This window comes from Clinocottus analis, unplaced genomic scaffold, assembly GCF_023055335.1.
Source record: "Clinocottus analis isolate CAN_PGR_092001 unplaced genomic scaffold, fCliAna1.0.p SCAF_3, whole genome shotgun sequence".
Taxonomy (NCBI): domain Eukaryota; kingdom Metazoa; phylum Chordata; class Actinopteri; order Perciformes; family Cottidae; genus Clinocottus; species Clinocottus analis.
The window spans coordinates 19,824,828-19,842,650 of NW_027176042.1; the positions used below are offsets into that span (position 1 = coordinate 19,824,828).

The window sequence follows — 17,823 nt, forward strand, 5'->3', positions numbered from 1 at the left end:
GTGGCAGTCTCAAGTTTGAATTGGACTTCAAAGTTTGTTATTGTTTGTTATTTAGTTTGGCCTTTAACGAAAAACCTATTTTTTTCCCTGCAGTGAAATAATAAGTACAAATTAGTTTTACTATAAACATAAGCTATGTGTTGTTACACCTGTTTGGAACAACGTTTTAAGAGGCTTATTACAACCAATACATCTATTAACTTTATCATTAAGAAATTATCTACTTATCCGTGTTGAAAGGAGTTGCTGTTGTCATTGGCGTTAAACGTTACTGAGTGACATAATGTTACATGATGTAACTATGAATAGACTATTTTGGGCAATTCGACCTATCATACATAAATGTGTCATTTCATTTCATTTTTTGAAAATACCAACTAAAAAGCAAAACATTTGCATCAGCAAATTTATTCTGTGTGTAAGAAGATACTATGGAAACCATCCAAACACATCAGCAGACTGGATCGGATGAAACTAAATCACGTGACGTATAACTTCTCCATGGGCTGGGCTATTGCTGCATTCAAGTTCTATCGGAGTTATCGTAATTCAGAGTTGAAAAGTGTAAATAGCTTGTATGGCACTATCCAAAACGGAAAAACAACTACGTAAATGGCATATTTCAAAATTGTCCCAAATAATTTATTTGTATCAGAACAGTGTGTGACGTAAAACCAAACAAACATAGACACTGTTCGTCTGTCCCACCCATCCCCATGCCTGGAACGCGTCGTAGTTGCCAGGTTGGGATTTTGTCAGCTTATATGTGCAAGTAATTTTGTATTTCATCCCAATATACATACATTTATATAGATAACATACATACATATACATGATGTACTTCCCTTGGATACATATATATATATATATATATATATATATATATATATATATATATATATATATATATATATATATATATATATATATATATATATATATATATAAATCTCAAGTATATATATATATATCAAAGAATCCATCATAAAAAATAGAAAATCGTGACATTGGTTCTTTTTTTCGTCGTTCATTCGACCATGTATGTCCATTTAAGTTGTTTCTGTTTAATTACATTTCTGTATTGAACATTCATCATTCATCATTCAAACACTGACAGCTAGCTCGGCCACCTAAGGGCAGTTTTTCCTGGTTGGTCTCTTGTTTGCGTCGGGAGGAGTCACGCAAACCTGGCAACATTCACAGCCGCTTTGTTAACGCTTCATTGAGCCAAGATGGCAGATTTCGAAGAGCTCAGCAATGAAGAGAAGGTATTACTTTATACATTTGTACTGTGTTTTTTTCGATTACACCTTTAATATCTTGCCATGAAAACAAACAGTGCTTTATGTAACACTTACTCTGTGGCATGAACTCCAAAAAAGGGCCGTTTAAGGTGTCTGCTGGTGGAGCTCGCGTGGCTAAACCGAGGCAGGGTTGTGTTTGACAGTTCACAACTGTTACCTTTGCATGGTGTCCCTGTGCACAAATTCGTAATATAAGTCAACTTATTAATCTGAGTCCGGCCTCCTTTCGATTAAGAATGACATATGCGCGCAGTTGAGCTTGTTGTCTGGATTTAAAGCGTTTTAAATAATTTAAAAACGAAGAGCTAACGTTGATGCTAAATGGAAGGAAGTAGATGTACTTCCTGCATTTACAGTGAGCATAATGGCAGTGCATCGGCGTTTTACCACCACCCACACCCAGTCTACTACACTTCAGTGTGACCGCTTTGTACTTGTCTGTATCACATCGGAAGTTGAAGTTAGTTAAAGTTGTGCAGATATTTTTGTATTTAGCTCGCCTGCCTGTAACTTTTTGCACTATATTCATGGGGAAGGTTGTGTCTTAATGCAATGTTGGTGGGGCTTGGTGTTGCTAACCCTGCCTCATGTTGCGACATGTTGTAAAAGAAAACCCATAATACTTCGCATTCCTAAAGCTGATGATGTGACAGGAGCTGTAATGGACCTCTGCAATGGACTTTTTTTTTTTTAAATAAATGTAAACAAGTCAGTGTAATAAAAGGGTTGAACTCCCCCATTTAAAGTTTTTTTTTATTGGATATTGAGCTCTGATAATAATTGTTGAACTGCATGGTGGAGTGTTTGAGCCTCGGGGGGGATTTCTGGGCTCTGAATGGAGTAACTTTTCTGGAGCACAGTCAAATTAGGTTACTCATTGTTCTGCCTCTGTGCCCTTTCAGCTGGACAGCCCATTGTAGGTCAATGGCAGCTGCAGCCTGGAGGCTGAATAACACTGTCTGCTTGACAGACGGCATCCCTGGCACAGCCCCTCTATGATGTGGCAGAGACATTAGGACTTATTAAAGCCACACAGGTCACATATGAGGGGCAGGGAAAATACACAAAGGGTCATTTGCAATTTCACTTGAACTAAACAGTTCTTGCTGTGTATTACCATTTGAGAGCAAATGTAACGCACAGTACCGATGTCTTCACAAGGAGGCTTTCGACACCACATGCTTACACTTGCATTCTGGCTGCTAAGAAAAGCCCTTGGGCAACGTACCCTGTTTGCCATCTAAGGAGTGGCCAAAATAGAGCTAACAACTCTGGGGCCAAGAAAGAGAGCAGACCGCTCTCTGCTTCCCTCTAGTGGCGATTTACAGGTTATTCACTTCTCCTATACACCTGCTTTATTTCAAAAGGAGAATACATTGTCACCAGGTTTTGCAAGAGAGGAGACAGAATGTTGTTGTTCTGCTCCACCACAGTTTATTTAAGCATGAAGGGAAGTAAACTGATAAGTTGCACACTGTATTTAATGATAATGTGTTTCCTCTTTTAAGTTTTATGACAAGATATTTGATTTATTTCTAGGTGCATATTGCAGCTAATTTTGTGATGCACTCTCCCCCAGGAGAGTTCAATGAAGTCTTCAATGGTGAGCATTGTTTGTGAGGAACGTCTTTAGGACTACTTTCGTTTTGATGTGGATAGAAACAATTTGGCAATGCTTTTTCTTAAGTTCATTTGTCTTTTTTTCAGATGTGCGAATACTGCTCAACAATGATAATCTTCTCAGAGAAGGCGCGGCTCAGTAAGTTTCATAATTTTTTTTTTTTAACATGTCGTTTGAAAATGATATTCTGGATGTACATGCAAATTGCAGTTGTGTTCTTTTGTTGATATAGTGCTTTTGCCCAGTACAACATGGATCAGTTCACTCTTGCCAAAATTGATGGATATGAAGATCAGGCAAGCTTTTTCTTTAAAAAAAAAAAATTAAGATAATTTTGCTTAACTCATTGGATCCGCTAAAATGTCATCATCATTTCATATTATAAAGACGATTCCTGAGTATAAGAGAGGTTTCTCTGTCTCCTTGAAGGTCCTGATAACGGAACATGGAGACCTGGGTAATGGCCGCTTCTTTGACCCTCACAACAAGATCTCCTTCAAGTTCGACCACCTGAGAAAGGAAGCTAGCGACCCTCAGCCCCATGATGGCGGCGGGTCATCTCTCAGGTCTTGGAGAGATGCATGCGACTCTGCCCTGAGGGCCTACGTCAAGGAGCACTACCCCAGTGGAGTTTGCACCGTAAGATTGCTCTCTTGGGCTGCCCAGCCATATTCAGCTTTACTCACGATGAATCACCCACTCATCATGTTTTTATCCTCTGCAGGTTTATGGGAAAACTATTGATGGCCAGCAGACCATCATCGCTTGTATTGAGGGACATCAATTCGAGCCTAGAAACTTCTGGTAATAATGATCTAATTTTGAACTTCCAAATCAAAATCGTGTAGACAACTATAGAGGCACAGCATAGAGGCAGTGTGTTATGGTGTTAGGTTGGGATCGGTTTTCAATTCTACTCTTTTACTTTTTCTGTCTTCCAGGAACGGTTGCTGCCGGTCTGAATGGAAGTTCAACGTTTCGCAATCGACAGCCCAAGTGGTTGGAGTTTTGAAAATACAGGTATGTCAAGTAATTACCGGGTGTACTTTCAGCTCGGCTGTAAAGTTATTTTTGTCTCACTATTGTTTCCTCATTTCCAGGTACATTATTATGAGGATGGAAATGTGCAACTGGTCAGCCATAAAGATGTACAGGAATCTCTGACTGTGTCTGTAAGTATGTTAACGTATCAACAGTTTTTCTAGTTTAAACTTAAAGCTTTAGTTATGGTCAGACTTAGATTATCCAGAATCAAGTAGAAAAGAATTGAATGGATTTATTTGAGTATGTGCTATTCGATTTATGTTTGTTTGAGTCGTTTAATTAACCCACAAATGTGTGTTTTGGCAGAATGAGAGCCAGACTGCAAAAGAGCTTGTGAAAATAATCGAGGATGCAGAGAATGATTACCAGGTATGTGAGAGTTACGAATAACAAGAGTCTGTATGTGAATTAAATGGTTTTATTATTGTGTCATGCATAGTATACAAGACGCAACAGATGCGTGTAAGCCAGATCCAGATTACTGCTTATACTTTTCCAAATACTGACACTAAAGTTTATAAAATATAGTCAAAACATGTATTGTATAAACATGAAGTTAGAATGAATAGTAATAGTAATAATTTTCCCAGGTTAAACATTTAACAGACGTTCCAATTTTTGATAATCCGTTCCCCAGAGTGTCATGCCATTTCATGAAACGTACACACACTTGAATCATAACGGTACGCACAACACAAAAGTCAATGTTACTCATCTTTCTTCCCCTTCAGGTGGCCATCAGCGAGAACTATCAGACCATGTCGGACACCACGTTCAAGGCCTTACGCAGACAGCTCCCGGTCACCCGCACCAAGATTGACTGGAACAAGATCCTCAGCTACAAGATTGGCAAAGAGATGCAGAACGCTTAGAGGACTGAGGCTGTTTTGGGGTTACGACAAGTAAAATTGGGGAGTAGCTGATGCTCGCGCAAACGTGTGACGCAACGTAAAGCGTACTGTATGTCCGGCTAAAACAGACATTTGTTTTACGGGGTTTAACAGAGAATGCCATCTCCCGTTATGCACTACGAGGAGACGCTTTCATTTTACAAAGACGTTGAGTGATGTCACTGTCGCTCATTTGCAAAACTATATATTTTTTTTCTTTTTTTAAACAAATAATGCCTTTATTAACACTGTGAAAGTTTGGTTATTTCCCAAATTCTAAGTCACAAGTTAAACACACACAGTTTGTGATCCCTCCGTGCTTCAAAATGGACACATTCTCCCAAAACCCCTTTGACTTTTCAGGTAGCAACTAATTTACACTCTATATAACGTAACTGATCTTCTTCAAGAGCTTCCAACACCTCCTGTAGTTTGCTATAGCAGAGGGCAAATACTGTATGCAATTTGATATATTAACTAAGCGGCACTTTAAGGCACCAAATTATACATCTGAAGATCTCATATGTTTAGACGTATGCATCCCTCTGGATGCAGGGTTGTAGCCAAAGCACATCATTTTTCTTTCCCACTGACCATATTTTGTCTTCCTTCTTGAAGTTCTTCCACTTCTTGTTGTTGAGAGACATTTTTGGTGATAATCCCTATATACCACCCTGAACTGATACAGTATTGGTGTCCTCCTAAAAGCTGTTTGCCTTTAGCTTTTGCTATATTTTTTTATACAAACTGTAAGTACATTTATTATTCCTAGAAATAAAAATATGCAATAGTCAAGCAATGGTGATCACTTGTGTTTTTACATCATGTATAGAGTTTCTTTTAAGAGAACCTGGACACCAGATGTTTTCATCTGGGTTCTGGGAATACAAGCAGTGGCATTATCAAAATATGGGGAAACTGTGTTTTAAATTTCATTGAGATTTGCTTCATAATGAAGCATATACATTATGTCACTAAACACTGTTTTTTGTATGTTGTTATTATAATAATAATAATAGTTTCAACTTGTATAGCGCTTTTCATACTACACAAAGACGCTTTACACAATAGACAATAACAGACGCAACAGAACACAAATGTGAAGACAAGAGCAAACAAAAACAAACAACAAAATATTTAAGGTAATAAAGATATAATGAGAAGTAAACAGAAGAGGCTGCGGAGGGCATGTTACATGTCATTAACTAAGTATGTAAATGAGAAACAGAATTGTGCTGTTTCTTAGTGCACTTGGGCTTTGTGTGTCAGCATTTAGCTCGCACATATTGTAAACTTCTATCCTCAAAGCTGAAACAATTTGTGGATTTATTTGACTGTTGGTCGGTCGGTAAAAAAAAAAAGTCATCCCTTTGCTCTAAAAATGTCTGTGTTATTTGTTCTTATTATTTTATGACGATTATAGACCAAGTGATTAATTGAAAAAAATGATCTGCAGATGCTGAAATAATGTAAATAATTCTTAATTGCAACTCTAACACTAATCATCAAAATCTCATTGTGTTAAAAGTACCGCTTTTCACTGTTAAAATGCAAAAAAAGTTGGGTTTTTGGACTGTAATTGGCCAGACCTGAGACCATTTTATTAAAAAATAATAATAATAATAAAAAAACTTCGCTTGCAGTCAGTCAAAATCAGTAGTAATATCATGAAATAGATTTAACAATAACCAAGATACTCATTGTGTCAATGTAATAAACATTACATTATTTATCTTTTGGCATGAGATTGCCGAGCTTTACAGGAGTCAATATAATTCATTATTAGCTACAATGCATTTTTTTTTAACGAAGCTCTGTGTATTTCACACAAAATAAATAAATGACATGTGACTATAATACATTGGAAACAGATGGACACGCCCATTTCACATGACTCCACACGGCTCCGCTCGTATGGAGCCCAGGGAGTGTCAACGAAAACATGGTGGAGGACGTGGAGCCGACACTCGTCATAATAGTCCCGGCCGGAAAAGTCACCTGCTGAGTGTTGAAGAATAAAGATGCAAAGACTTTGCGCTAAAGTTGTCCGTTTCATTCCGTATTCATGTTCCGCCGCAGACGTGTTTTCGCTTTGCGTATGTAAAACAATTGTACACGGTCCCTTCCGGCTTCCGTCGATGCCGTCGTCTAAATTGGAGATTTCTATCTTTAAATAAATAAATAATGTGAAATATCTGTCAGAGTTACGACCTTGGTCGTGTGACGTGTTCTGACAAATAAAGCGACGGCAAAAGTTTCACTTCCGCACACGAAAAAACATGCGCAAGTCGCGCAAAATACGTAACGTGGGAGCGTGCGGCAGCGCGCTCACAGCAACAAGCGACACGCACACTTGAGGAAATTGACGGCGATAGTCGCTCAGCTGGTGAACTTCCTCATTGGAGTCAGTAGATAGACCGCAGCAGCGGCCCGCGGCACGTCACCATGTCGCTTAAAGACGCGCTTGAATGCGGACTGGACTTCATTGAATTTCTCGGGGAAAGAATTTCCATCACCAGCAAAAAACAACTTCGGGACATCTACAACTCTGAATTTAGGGGCAGGTAACGTTGGTCTGCGGGAAAGAAGACAAAAAAAATAGCGTGTTTTAGGCAGTGGGTTTACTGTCTGTGGATAATACCACTCCCCTCTGTGTGTGTGTGTGTGTGTGTTTTTGTTCACAGAGAAGGAATTAAAGACCCCACCTTTCACTGTGTCCTGCGTGCCCTGCTGAGGTTCAACAAAGCCCACATGAAGCAGGGGTGTATCTACATAAATGTCAGGCCTCAGGTAGGATGAGCTGTTCTTTCCCTTGTTGCTTGTGAGGGAACAAGACTAGACATAAAGTCCAGGAATGAGGAAGTGTCAACATTTTTTTTATTTATTTTTAAATTGCCACTGTAGTTTCGAGTCTACTGTGACCAATGGAGGAGGCCCCGGGGCCCTCAGCCCTCGCAGACTCCAGGCTCTGGCTCTCGGGAGACGGACGAGACACCTTCTTCATCTTCCTCCGCCCCCTCTACTCCTCTGAAGCCTGTGCTGACCCCGAAGAAGAAGCTGGCAACGGAAATCCTTCACAAGTTGAAGGTGAACAGGTCGGTGCAGGCTGTTTTTGTGTGTGGATCATATTAAGTGAGTCATTCAGACAGTTTGGGTTCAGTAAAGTATCTCATGGTACGCCCTTCTCATATGCAATGTGGTTATTCCAGGACCGTCACGTGACAATTACACAAGTTGCGACAATAGGTTCAGTTATGGTGAATAATGGGAGGGAAAAACATGGTGTTGAGTCCGACTGCTTCGAGACAGAAGCTGTCACGGTGATGCACGTGTATTGAATAAAACACTTTTCTACATGCACAAAAACAACTAAAACTCCGTACGGTGGGAGGAGCTCCACTGGTTTGAAGGTCAAGGTTCGGCTGTCATATGTGTTGTCATATACAACAAAATAATGTGAAGAAAATGCAGACGATGAAGTCCCCTCTGTGTGTATGTATATATATATATATATATATATATATATATATATATATATATATATATATATATATATATATATATATATATATATATATATATATATATATTAAAGAGTAAATCAAAGTAGCAGGAAGAGCTTCCCTTCTCTTCCCTTCTCTCTTTCCTTCATTTCCTCTCATATTAAAACTGTAATAAACCCCTTGAAGAGACATAATGGGATCCAGATGAAATGTTCAACCCCTTAAAAACACCTTCAAACCCCTTAAAAAAACCCTTAAAAATCAGCATTTGTCTGATATTGGACAGACTTGGACAGACGACACACAGCTAAAGAGAGGGGGAGAAGTGGCTCCACTGTTACAAAGTTACTCAATTTGCCGTATTTTTACACGTCCAAGTTGGCATGTAAACTCTGCCGCATGATCATGACACTCTCCCTCTCCAGGAAAAAGTTGACGGCCGACAAGTGGGGCGTTGCGATCACCTCGGACCCGGCGGCGAGCGGTGGAAAGGTTCATTTAACCGTGGATCGCCTGAGGGAGTCGTTCGTCCTCACGTTCCACATTTTAAACAAGGGAACGAGCAGCATACACTTCACCTTCTACACGGCCCTGCACAAGATCCGCTGTTTCACCCTGGAGGACGAGAGGCGGGTGAACAGAGCTTCTCCGCTGTTCCTCTGTCCCGGTGAGACTGCCAACGCTCACCCGCTCTGTTTTGATTCACACGAAAACCAAACTGAAGGGAGGCAATTAACGCTCGCATCTCCTCTGCCGCCTCCCTTTTCGTTCACAGGAGAAAGCTACGAGGTTGTGGTTCGGTACACGCTGAACCATTACGGGTATTTCCCCGCCACTATGTACTTCGAGTTCTGCCCGGATCTGCCAGAATCCTTGCCCTTTTGCATCGTGAGGGAGATGGAGGCGGTAGCCAAGAGCCCTCTGGCTGTGGAGCTGGGGCCTGTGGCTCCTTACAAACCATTTCAGGTGGTCACATACAAGCCTGTCAACACTGTGGTGGTGGATGGAGTTCCTCCTGAGGGGTGAGTTCTCAAAAATGGATTGCAAACCAGGTCAAGACACATTTATAAACACACTTTTACATGGCCGTATTACAGTGTAATACAGCCATGCGAGGATGAATTTTTCACATACCGTCATACCGGTGCACGGACACATCGTCAGTTGTTACGGGCACACCATTACACCTGTAAGGGTGTTTACGATTTTACTGTTCAAAGCTGAGGGCGCAGCAAAGCTAGTTAACTTTCAAGGTTCTTAAGTTTAGTCATGGTGCAAGATTACACAGCCAAACTGCATGCTGGGAAATGCAAATTTGCCGGGCGGCAAACAGCTGTTTGTGTGTCCCAGAATGCATTTTGGCACAATTAAACGGGGAACAACGGGGATCAAAACTGAAAATTGACAGTCTCTGAATAATACTGTTGTTGAGTCACAAAATGTAATCTTAAGATGTTTTCTGGCGAGAAGTTAGTTGTTTAAGTTTCAAATCTGTGGTCGGTTTGTCAAGAATCAACCGACTTAAAGAGTTACCGACGGTTTGAAGTCCTGCTCGCGGGAGCGACGAGCCGGGCAGCGGGCTCGTCACCGCCCCCTGCTGGCGGCCGAGAGGGACCTGAACACGGCAGGATCCTTTAAATGATTCGCTGGCTCCGAGTTCTCCGGTTATGAGCATCTCACGAGCGATCTATATTAGTTTATTATTTATTCACAGTAACGTTACGTCAGTTTGACCGGGGGGAAAGGTTAAGATTTATAACTTAGATTTTATTTTTAACTTTTGAGCCACAGGCCGTTTACTCAATACCAATACAGTAATATGTACTCTTCCTGTTTGCCTGCGCGCTATAACCAGCATGCAATTCGACTTTGTAATTTTATAAATGTACAATTATTAGTGTTACAAAGGGTTTGTGTCACAAAGTGTTGTGTTGTGGTGTTGAACCCCGTTAAAGAGCGCTAGTTGTGGGTTATAAATTGTTGTCATAAAGTTAAATACGCAACTAAAGTTTGAACCATGACTGGACTTAGAACCTTGACACATAACTATCCCGCTACGCTTTCATATTTAAACTGTGTAACATTCATGATACGACCTTCACTGATTATAGACTATCACGGTAGTTGACCACACATTTGTGTGGTTGGCGCATGATGTAATAATACCATGGAACTGTCAGAATACTACAAAATACCGAGATATGAATTATAGGCCATACTGTCCAGTCTGAGGTTCTCCTTTGGGTTTGAAAGTGCAATAAGTTGTTTAAACAGAAATCAGCACAAATCATGTTCACCAGAACATTTAGTATTCCAGATTTTAGTTTGGTTGAAGCAACAAACAATGACATAAATAATCTTTTATTTGTGCTTGACGTGTTTGTGTTTCTTTTTTCTCTCTGCAGGTCTGGCACAAAGGCTCTAAAGATGGCAGTGAAATTGGGAGACTTTAAATACCCGTCTTACCTAAAGGCACTGGCGAAACAAAGGATGGAGGACACTCAGTACCTCTCTGCAGCTGCCCGACCAAAACTGGCTTCAGTCAAGTGAGAAACTGACCTAATCTTTTACAAATCTAGTATTTTCTGGCTTTAACTCCCCCGCCATCACAGTGCTTGTGTGTGTGTGCTTCATGCACAGGAGTCTCCTCAACTCTTCCTTGAAGATGAAGACGTATGCTCAGCGACTTCACCTCCTGCTACACCTGGAAGAGATACAGATGGAGGTGGACATCAGGAAGTACGACCTCCGCGATCAAGTAATGACTCCGGACCAAAGCAACAAAAAACTGCTCACACTCAGAGTAAATGAACCCTCACAGAACATATCTACTGCTTTTTAAACGAGCTATGAAGAGTCAATGTCTCTGCTTCTTTGGGATGTTCTATTCTTTCTTTCATGTCGTTGTCCTCCGAAAGCTCGCGGATCGGAGTAAAGCTCAGTGTTGGGAATGATCAACGAGCACAGCTGTTGTTTTCCGACAGGTTCCTGGTGTTGCTGAGAATCGTCCATCTGTACTACGGGGAGATTGTCTCAGGGTTCTCAAATCGGGAGACAAGGTCGAGCCGATCACCGTGTACACCGGATATGTTCACAAAGTGGAGCTGGATAGCGTGACGCTGGGCTTCTCAAAGAGGTAAGAGCTGGACAACCGATCGGTGTCCGTTAGAAACCTAGTCTACGTCCCAGACTGTGAATAAAGCGCCAACATTCCTCTGACGTCCCACCCATTTCAGGTTGCTGCAGACGTTTATCGGCAATATGAAGTTTGACGTGGAGTTCACCCTCAACCGGTACTCCTTGAGGCTGGAACATCGGGCGGTGAACTTGGCAGTGACGCATCAGCTCGAGAAGCTGCTGTTTCCGTCTGGTGCGGCAGTGGCTAATCTCCCCATGCCTAAGCTCAGGTTCGGTTCCTGTACGAACGAGGGTTCAAGCATACAGGACACAACATGACGTGTGGCACAAACCACTTTGAAGTCTGTATCTCGTGTACTTGTAGTGCAAAGGAGCTTAAGCGTCCTGGCATTAGTGAGAAGTGTACGAATGCCTAATGATGACTAAGTGGTGCCCAGCAGCCTTCACCTCGGCTATCTCTGGGCTTTCATCCACCAAATTGTAAGAACAGTCTGTTCTTTGGTTAAATGGCATAAACCTGCCTCGAGATGAGATGGGCAAAATATTGAGGATTGTGTTGGCTGAGAACACGCACCAGACAAACACTGTTTAACTGTATAGACTTGCGTGTAACAAACTTACCGTCTCGTCCTACAGATGGATACGATAATGTTTTTCATGTGTTTTAAATGTTTTTCAGTGTTAAAAGCGTTGCGCCACTGAAGCTCCGTTCTCATATTGTGACTGCAGGATGTTCAACCAGCAGCTGGAGAACAACCCTGAGCAACACGCTGCGGTTCAGCGCATTGTGGCCGGGTCTTCAAAGCCCGCCCCTCATCTTGTGTTTGGACCTCCTGGCACGGGGAAGACGATCACTCTGGTTGAAGCCATGCATCAGGTATTGAGTGAGAGTAGCCAACGGGGAAATAAGGTCTTGAACTGTTTACTGGGACAAAACAAGACATTTGGTGATGTCACTTTAGAATATAGGCTATTGGGATGGCCTTTTCTTTTGAACTGTGTTCATATGTTTTAGACCATTAATAGAGGAAGAAAGTATTTGTCAGGTTAATCAATTATGAAAAAAGAGGAGGGTGGGGGGGTGGGGGGAGGGGGCAGTCAGGTAATGTGCCTTCTTTGAGCATTTATATTGATCCCAACTACACACCTGTAAAGTTATGTGACTGCATTTTGTACCGTAGCACTGCTATCGCGGTCACAAGATCTGAACACACACACGTACGCGCACACACACACACACACACACACACACACACACACACACACACAGACTCCAAAGGTGAAAGGCTAATAAGCCCTAATATGAACACAATGTTGTCTGACAGACTTATAGGTATCTGTGTGTCTGAGCTCTCTTCACTGGTTTGAAGTGAGTTAGTCTGGCTGGAAAATGAATGCCATGTAAATGACTTACACCTACCAATCTGATTTATATACATTTTTGTATTGTTTTAAACGGCAAAACGTGATAATTATGACTTTGCTTGTATCGACAGGTGAGCGAGGCCGACCCGTCGGCCCGCATCCTCGCCTGTGCACCTTCGAACAGTGCATGTGACCTCCTCTGCGAGAGACTGATGGTTCACACGAATGCGTCCCAGATTTACCGCGTGTACGCCAGCAGCCGAGACCCAAGAAGCATCCCCAAGAACCTGCTGGTGAGCATCAGCTGGCTTTTCTGCATTCGCAGGATAATCCGCTTACTGGCCATGAACCAGCTCTGATTGGTGGTAAATTGTCCATAACCAAATTTGAGGTTTGGATATCCTGCGATTCCGAACACTTCTAAACACAAACGCATTGTAACGAGTTTCCTCATCACAGATAACAGATAGATCGTAACGATTCTTAATGTTTGTTGATTCAGATGGGACTTGAGGAATCCAAATAAAGAACTGATTTATTTCTGCAAATAGCCCAAAGGCATCGTTGTGAAAGTGTTTCCTGTTTACCAAAACTCTTAGAGCATAGATAAGGAACTTTAATAGAAGAGACTGCAAAAGACAGATTTTATATTTATTTATTCATTTAACTGCTTTAATTTAAGAATGAATGCAAAAAAATCACATTTGGACTGAAGTGTAGATTTTTTTTCTTACACATTATCTCATTTTTTGTCTCTTTTTTTTTGTTTAGAAAAATTGCAACTTGAACCAGGCAAACGATGGTTTTCATTATCCGGTGAAAGAAATTCTGATGAAATACTCGATTGTAGTAACAACTATGGTCACAGCCGGCAGGTAAATTGCTTGTTGCATCGCCAGTAAATATTCAGTAATCCTCACTAGCTCCTTGGCATCATCTTTTAGTTTGAGCTGTGTTGCACTTCCTGTTACACTTATTGTCATGATCAAATTTTGCCGTTCTGTTTTTAGGCTGGTGTCTGGAGGAGTCCCAGTCGGCCATTTTACCCATGTCTTTTTGGATGAAGGAGGCCAGGCAGTGGAGCCAGAGTGTGTCATTGCTATTGCAGGTAAATGCTGATTATCTGAGTTATCAGTGAACTACAACAGGTTTTTGTTGTTGTAAAATGTTGATGGAAGAGTTCAAAACAGAGGCATATTTTTAAGATGTATACACACTGATACAGTACACGGATGGTGTCTTCATTCACGAGGAATCTGAGACTATATGCTACTTAATCTGGGTTTAATTTGGATAAAATCTCAAAAATAATTTGCTTTACTACACATCATAACTTAGTGTATACAAATCATAGTGTAAAATCGGGATCTTTACAGTTTTGCCAGTGTATTGATGTCTCAAACTGACTCTTTTTATTCAGATTTCTTTCCGCTGAGGATACCATAAAGGAACTGGATCCAGGTTTCAGTTGCAAAAACACAGTTTCTTTCTCGCTGCCAATGTTTTGGGAGCATTTACAGGCTGCAGAAACGTGCGTATTGGATTGGCGATTACAGAAATCTATAAAGATTGCTAAAAAAAAGCGTGGTCTAGAAGTCTGAGCGAAGCTTTGCGTTGCTTCCAGACTCCAAACGGCAGTAGCATCTGCCTTTACTTTGACATTACATCATGTTAGTCAAGGTGATTTTATGATTAAAGGTCCGACCAGCGGTGAACGTTATCTCTGTGTCGCAGGTCTGCTCCGTGCAGGGAGTGGTCAGCTGGTACTGGCCGGAGATCCCAAGCAGCTGGGACCGATCCTTCGGTCGCCTTTTTCACTGCAGTATGGACTCGGTGAGACGAAGAGGACATAATATGTCCTGTTGCACATTATGATAGTAGCCATTGCAGTGTTTTTACTGCTGTGTCTCCTAATCAAACCATTCAATGGTATAAATGTAATGCTGTGACAACGGTGTTCTTCAGGGCTTTCTCTGCTCGAGAGACTGATGAAACACAACACTTTATATCAGAAAAACACAGACTCTGGGCACTTTGACAGCCGCTTTGTCACCAAACTGCTGCGAAACTACAGGTAAGTCTTCTAGTTTTCACCTCAATTTGTTGTAAATTTAGTTAAAGCTCTTCAGCTTTCAGGTTTTTTTAAATTCTTTTCTTCACACAGGTCTCACGCTGCCATTTTGAAAATCCCCAATGAGCTCTTCTATGAGAATGAACTGCAGGTGTTTGCTGACCAATGGGAGCGCGACACATACTGCAACTGGGAACACCTTCCCAAGAAGGTGCGGCTGCAAGGACATTCAGTTGATTTATTTTACTTCTAAAAACATCTCGATACTGATATCCTCTCAATATACAGCAAACCATTCAGAGTATATAAATTACAGTGGTTACATGTCGAATGGACCCATTTCTCACCAATGACAATGTATTTACATGTAAACAGAATGCAGACGATGTTCTTGCGTAGCATTATGGGAAGTGGAGGCTCCAGGTTTTCTAAAGTGTGAACCACACAAGAGACTTTAAGTCAGGATATCTCACCCTCTGTCTCTTCAAATCTGTCTCTAAAAAAATCCCCAAACTTTACGTAAGTGCATTACTATATTGATAAATTGCACCTTTTTATTGTTAGTAGTCATAGGCCATATAATATAAACATTTTGAACACAGAAACAAGCCTTAGAATGCCACAGAAGACGACCCACAAATCTTTACGACAAATCTGATCTTATTATTGACAAAAAAAGTGTGAAAATTCTCTCAGTAGGATGAAAGTGAAGGCTATTTAAAGAGGACGGTCGGTGAAATTCAAGCGACGATAGATTAAATGACTAAAACGAAACTGTACACAGTGTAAATGAAGTCGACGGATCACCAACTAGTGTGGGGACGACAAGGACGACTGACAGCTGCTCACACACTCGTCACTACAGGGTTTCCCACTGATCTTCCATGGGGTGATGGGGAAAGACGAGCGAGAGGCCAACAGTCCTTCTTTCTTCAACGTGTCCGAGATTGAAGTTCTGGTCGACTACCTCACCAAGCTGTTGGACACACAAGGGAAGAAGGGTCTCCCCAAACTCTCTGCAAAAGATGTTGGCATAATCGCCCCGTACAGGAAACAAGTGAGTCTGCCTGTTGTTCATTTGTGTTTTTAGAGACGTGGATAAAACCGTTTGTACGCGTCATCGAGAACACGCTTACTTTTCCTCCAGGTCGAGAAAATCCAAAAGGCCCTGAAGTCCGTCCCGGCTCTGAGGCAATGGAGCGATCTCAAAGAGCTCAAGGTGAGCAATGCTGCTCGAAACACATCTTCGTGTACGAGGATGCTCATTTCAAGTCTCCTCTGCACAGAATCAATACAGGGACATGAGAAGACGATGTGCATCGGTGTCTGTTCCTGCACACGTAAAAAGGAAGTTACAATGATATTACTTGAACTCACATTTTGTACTTTGGCTGTTTCTCTTCACGCCATCTCAGGTGGGCTCCGTGGAGGAGTTTCAGGGCCAGGAGAGGAAGGTCATCATGGTCTCTACTGTCCGCAGCAGCATCAACTACGTCAAGATGGACAAAGACTTCAGCATCGGGTTCCTGTCAAATGAAAAGGTGCGTTATCGAGTCCTCACCGTCATCCTATAGCACAACCAGCAGGATCTTTTAATAGCTTCATCTCTTTCCCTTCTTATCTACTGCAGAGGTTCAACGTGGCCCTGACCAGAGCCCGGTCCCTGTTGATAGTCGTGGGAAACCCTGTCATCCTCAAGAAGGACCCTACCTGGGAGAAGTAAGGCAAAGCAGACTCAACACAACAGTATTCTCTCAGAGTTTCAGAGAGTGGAGAGCCTTGTATGGACATGTCATTATTGAGATTTGAAGTGCATTCTTGACCATTGAAAGTGTACTTGACAAAACAATCTCCTCACAAGGTCTATTTTTGTAACCGTTCTGGAGCTCGTCACACATTTCTTTTCCCCAGCAGAGGAAGTGTACATAGTTGCCATGTAGTTTTAGATGTCCACATTCACGTATGTTTTATTGAGCACTACAAAGACTTCCTGTCCCAATTTGTTTTTCCTTTGTCGTTTTGTTTGCATCTGCAGGTTCATCAACTATTGTGTGGAGGAGAAGGGTTACACTGGGTTTGACTTTAAGGACGCAGAAGGAGAGGATGATATTGTGTCAAGGATGGCAACCCTGAAAATCAACCTGGATTCTGACGGTCAGTGCAGCTTTACTAAAACCTCAGTCAAACTCAAACAGATGGCCCTCAAGCGATGCTTCGTCATATCATCATGAGCTAGAGCTGCAATATTAGTAATTGCATCTCAAGAAAACAGACGTGAAAGTACCTGAAATGTTGTGTCTTTGTGTGTTTGTCACAGATCCTGTTGAAGAGGAGAGCGCCCTCCAGCAGCATCTGGACCCCGTGTGGAAAAATGAGCATTAGCGTCTCTCTGAGACAACTTCTAGAAAATGAAGAGTCATTGGGAGTGACATCCAAGATTTTTACATTCAAGTACATTAAATTGCGCACAGCAAATATCTATTCTGAGCTTTTTTTAATTGAACATTGCCATCTACTGTTTAAGAATCTGTCTTTTTAATCAACATTTCTGAGAGCAGTTTACTTATTGTGCTCCAGTCAATCGGTGCTCTCCTTTTGATGATAACGCCAAACTAATGAATCTGCTAATCTTTTCTTCTGGACTCTTTGTCTCTTCCGTGGTTTCCTAAATAAAGCTGCCACTTCTCAGAAAGTTCTATGTTTCTCAGGAATCCATCGCCGTTTGTCTTACTGCCGTTTGCACTTCACAAGTTAATCTCTTTTCAACTCGTTTACTTCTTTCTGGTAGTTGACGCTTGAAGAAATAAAGTCATTTCTGAACCATATTGTGGTGCACATTGTCATGGCAGAACCTTTGATCCTTTGTCCCCTTCACTGGCATCTTACA

General features: G+C 41.5%; 3 protein-coding genes across 3 annotated transcripts in view; 2 read left to right on the forward strand and 1 right to left on the reverse strand.

The window, feature by feature from the left end:
* Positions 1–17,823, reverse strand: part of tspan2a (tetraspanin 2a) — a 356,749-nt gene that overhangs the window by 55,796 nt on the left and 283,130 nt on the right. The gene's annotated exons all lie outside the window — the stretch shown is intronic.
* LOC137796230 (F-actin-capping protein subunit alpha-1-like) lies at positions 1,195–5,654 on the forward strand. Its single transcript, XM_068594032.1, has 10 exons — positions 1,195–1,268; positions 2,844–2,907; positions 3,012–3,063; positions 3,158–3,221; positions 3,355–3,564; positions 3,650–3,729; positions 3,867–3,945; positions 4,026–4,097; positions 4,276–4,338; positions 4,701–5,654. The coding sequence occupies exons 1-10, from the start codon at positions 1,233–1,235 to the stop codon at positions 4,839–4,841; spliced, it is 861 nt and encodes a 286-aa protein (XP_068450133.1). The 5' UTR covers positions 1,195–1,232; the 3' UTR covers positions 4,842–5,654.
* On the forward strand, positions 7,144–17,697 carry mov10a (Mov10 RNA helicase a). The gene is made up of 22 exons (XM_068594031.1): positions 7,144–7,423; positions 7,544–7,649; positions 7,764–7,954; positions 8,788–9,029; positions 9,138–9,384; positions 10,768–10,908; positions 11,003–11,165; positions 11,347–11,498; positions 11,599–11,769; positions 12,230–12,377; positions 12,997–13,158; positions 13,637–13,740; positions 13,876–13,973; positions 14,600–14,698; positions 14,831–14,939; positions 15,030–15,147; positions 15,802–15,993; positions 16,084–16,155; positions 16,352–16,477; positions 16,567–16,655; positions 16,972–17,090; positions 17,254–17,697. Exons 1-22 carry the CDS (start codon positions 7,305–7,307, stop codon positions 17,316–17,318), a joined length of 3,033 nt encoding a protein of 1,010 aa, XP_068450132.1. The 5' UTR covers positions 7,144–7,304; the 3' UTR covers positions 17,319–17,697.

Excerpts from the sequence above, each read along its gene's own strand:
- LOC137796230 (XM_068594032.1), top strand. The coding sequence starts at position 1,233 with ATGGCAGATTTCGAAGAGCTCAGCAATGAAGAGAAG. Across the intron at positions 3,222-3,354 it reads TTGATGGATATGAAGATCAG|GTCCTGATAACGGAACATGG; the intron begins GCAAGCTTTTTC and ends GTCTCCTTGAAG. Across the intron at positions 4,098-4,275 it reads AGGAATCTCTGACTGTGTCT|AATGAGAGCCAGACTGCAAA; the intron begins GTAAGTATGTTA and ends GTGTTTTGGCAG.
- mov10a (XM_068594031.1), top strand. The coding sequence starts at position 7,305 with ATGTCGCTTAAAGACGCGCTTGAATGCGGACTGGACTTCATTGAATTT. Across the intron at positions 7,650-7,763 it reads ACATAAATGTCAGGCCTCAG|TTTCGAGTCTACTGTGACCA; the intron begins GTAGGATGAGCT and ends TTGCCACTGTAG. Across the intron at positions 11,499-11,598 it reads ACGCTGGGCTTCTCAAAGAG|GTTGCTGCAGACGTTTATCG; the intron begins GTAAGAGCTGGA and ends CACCCATTTCAG.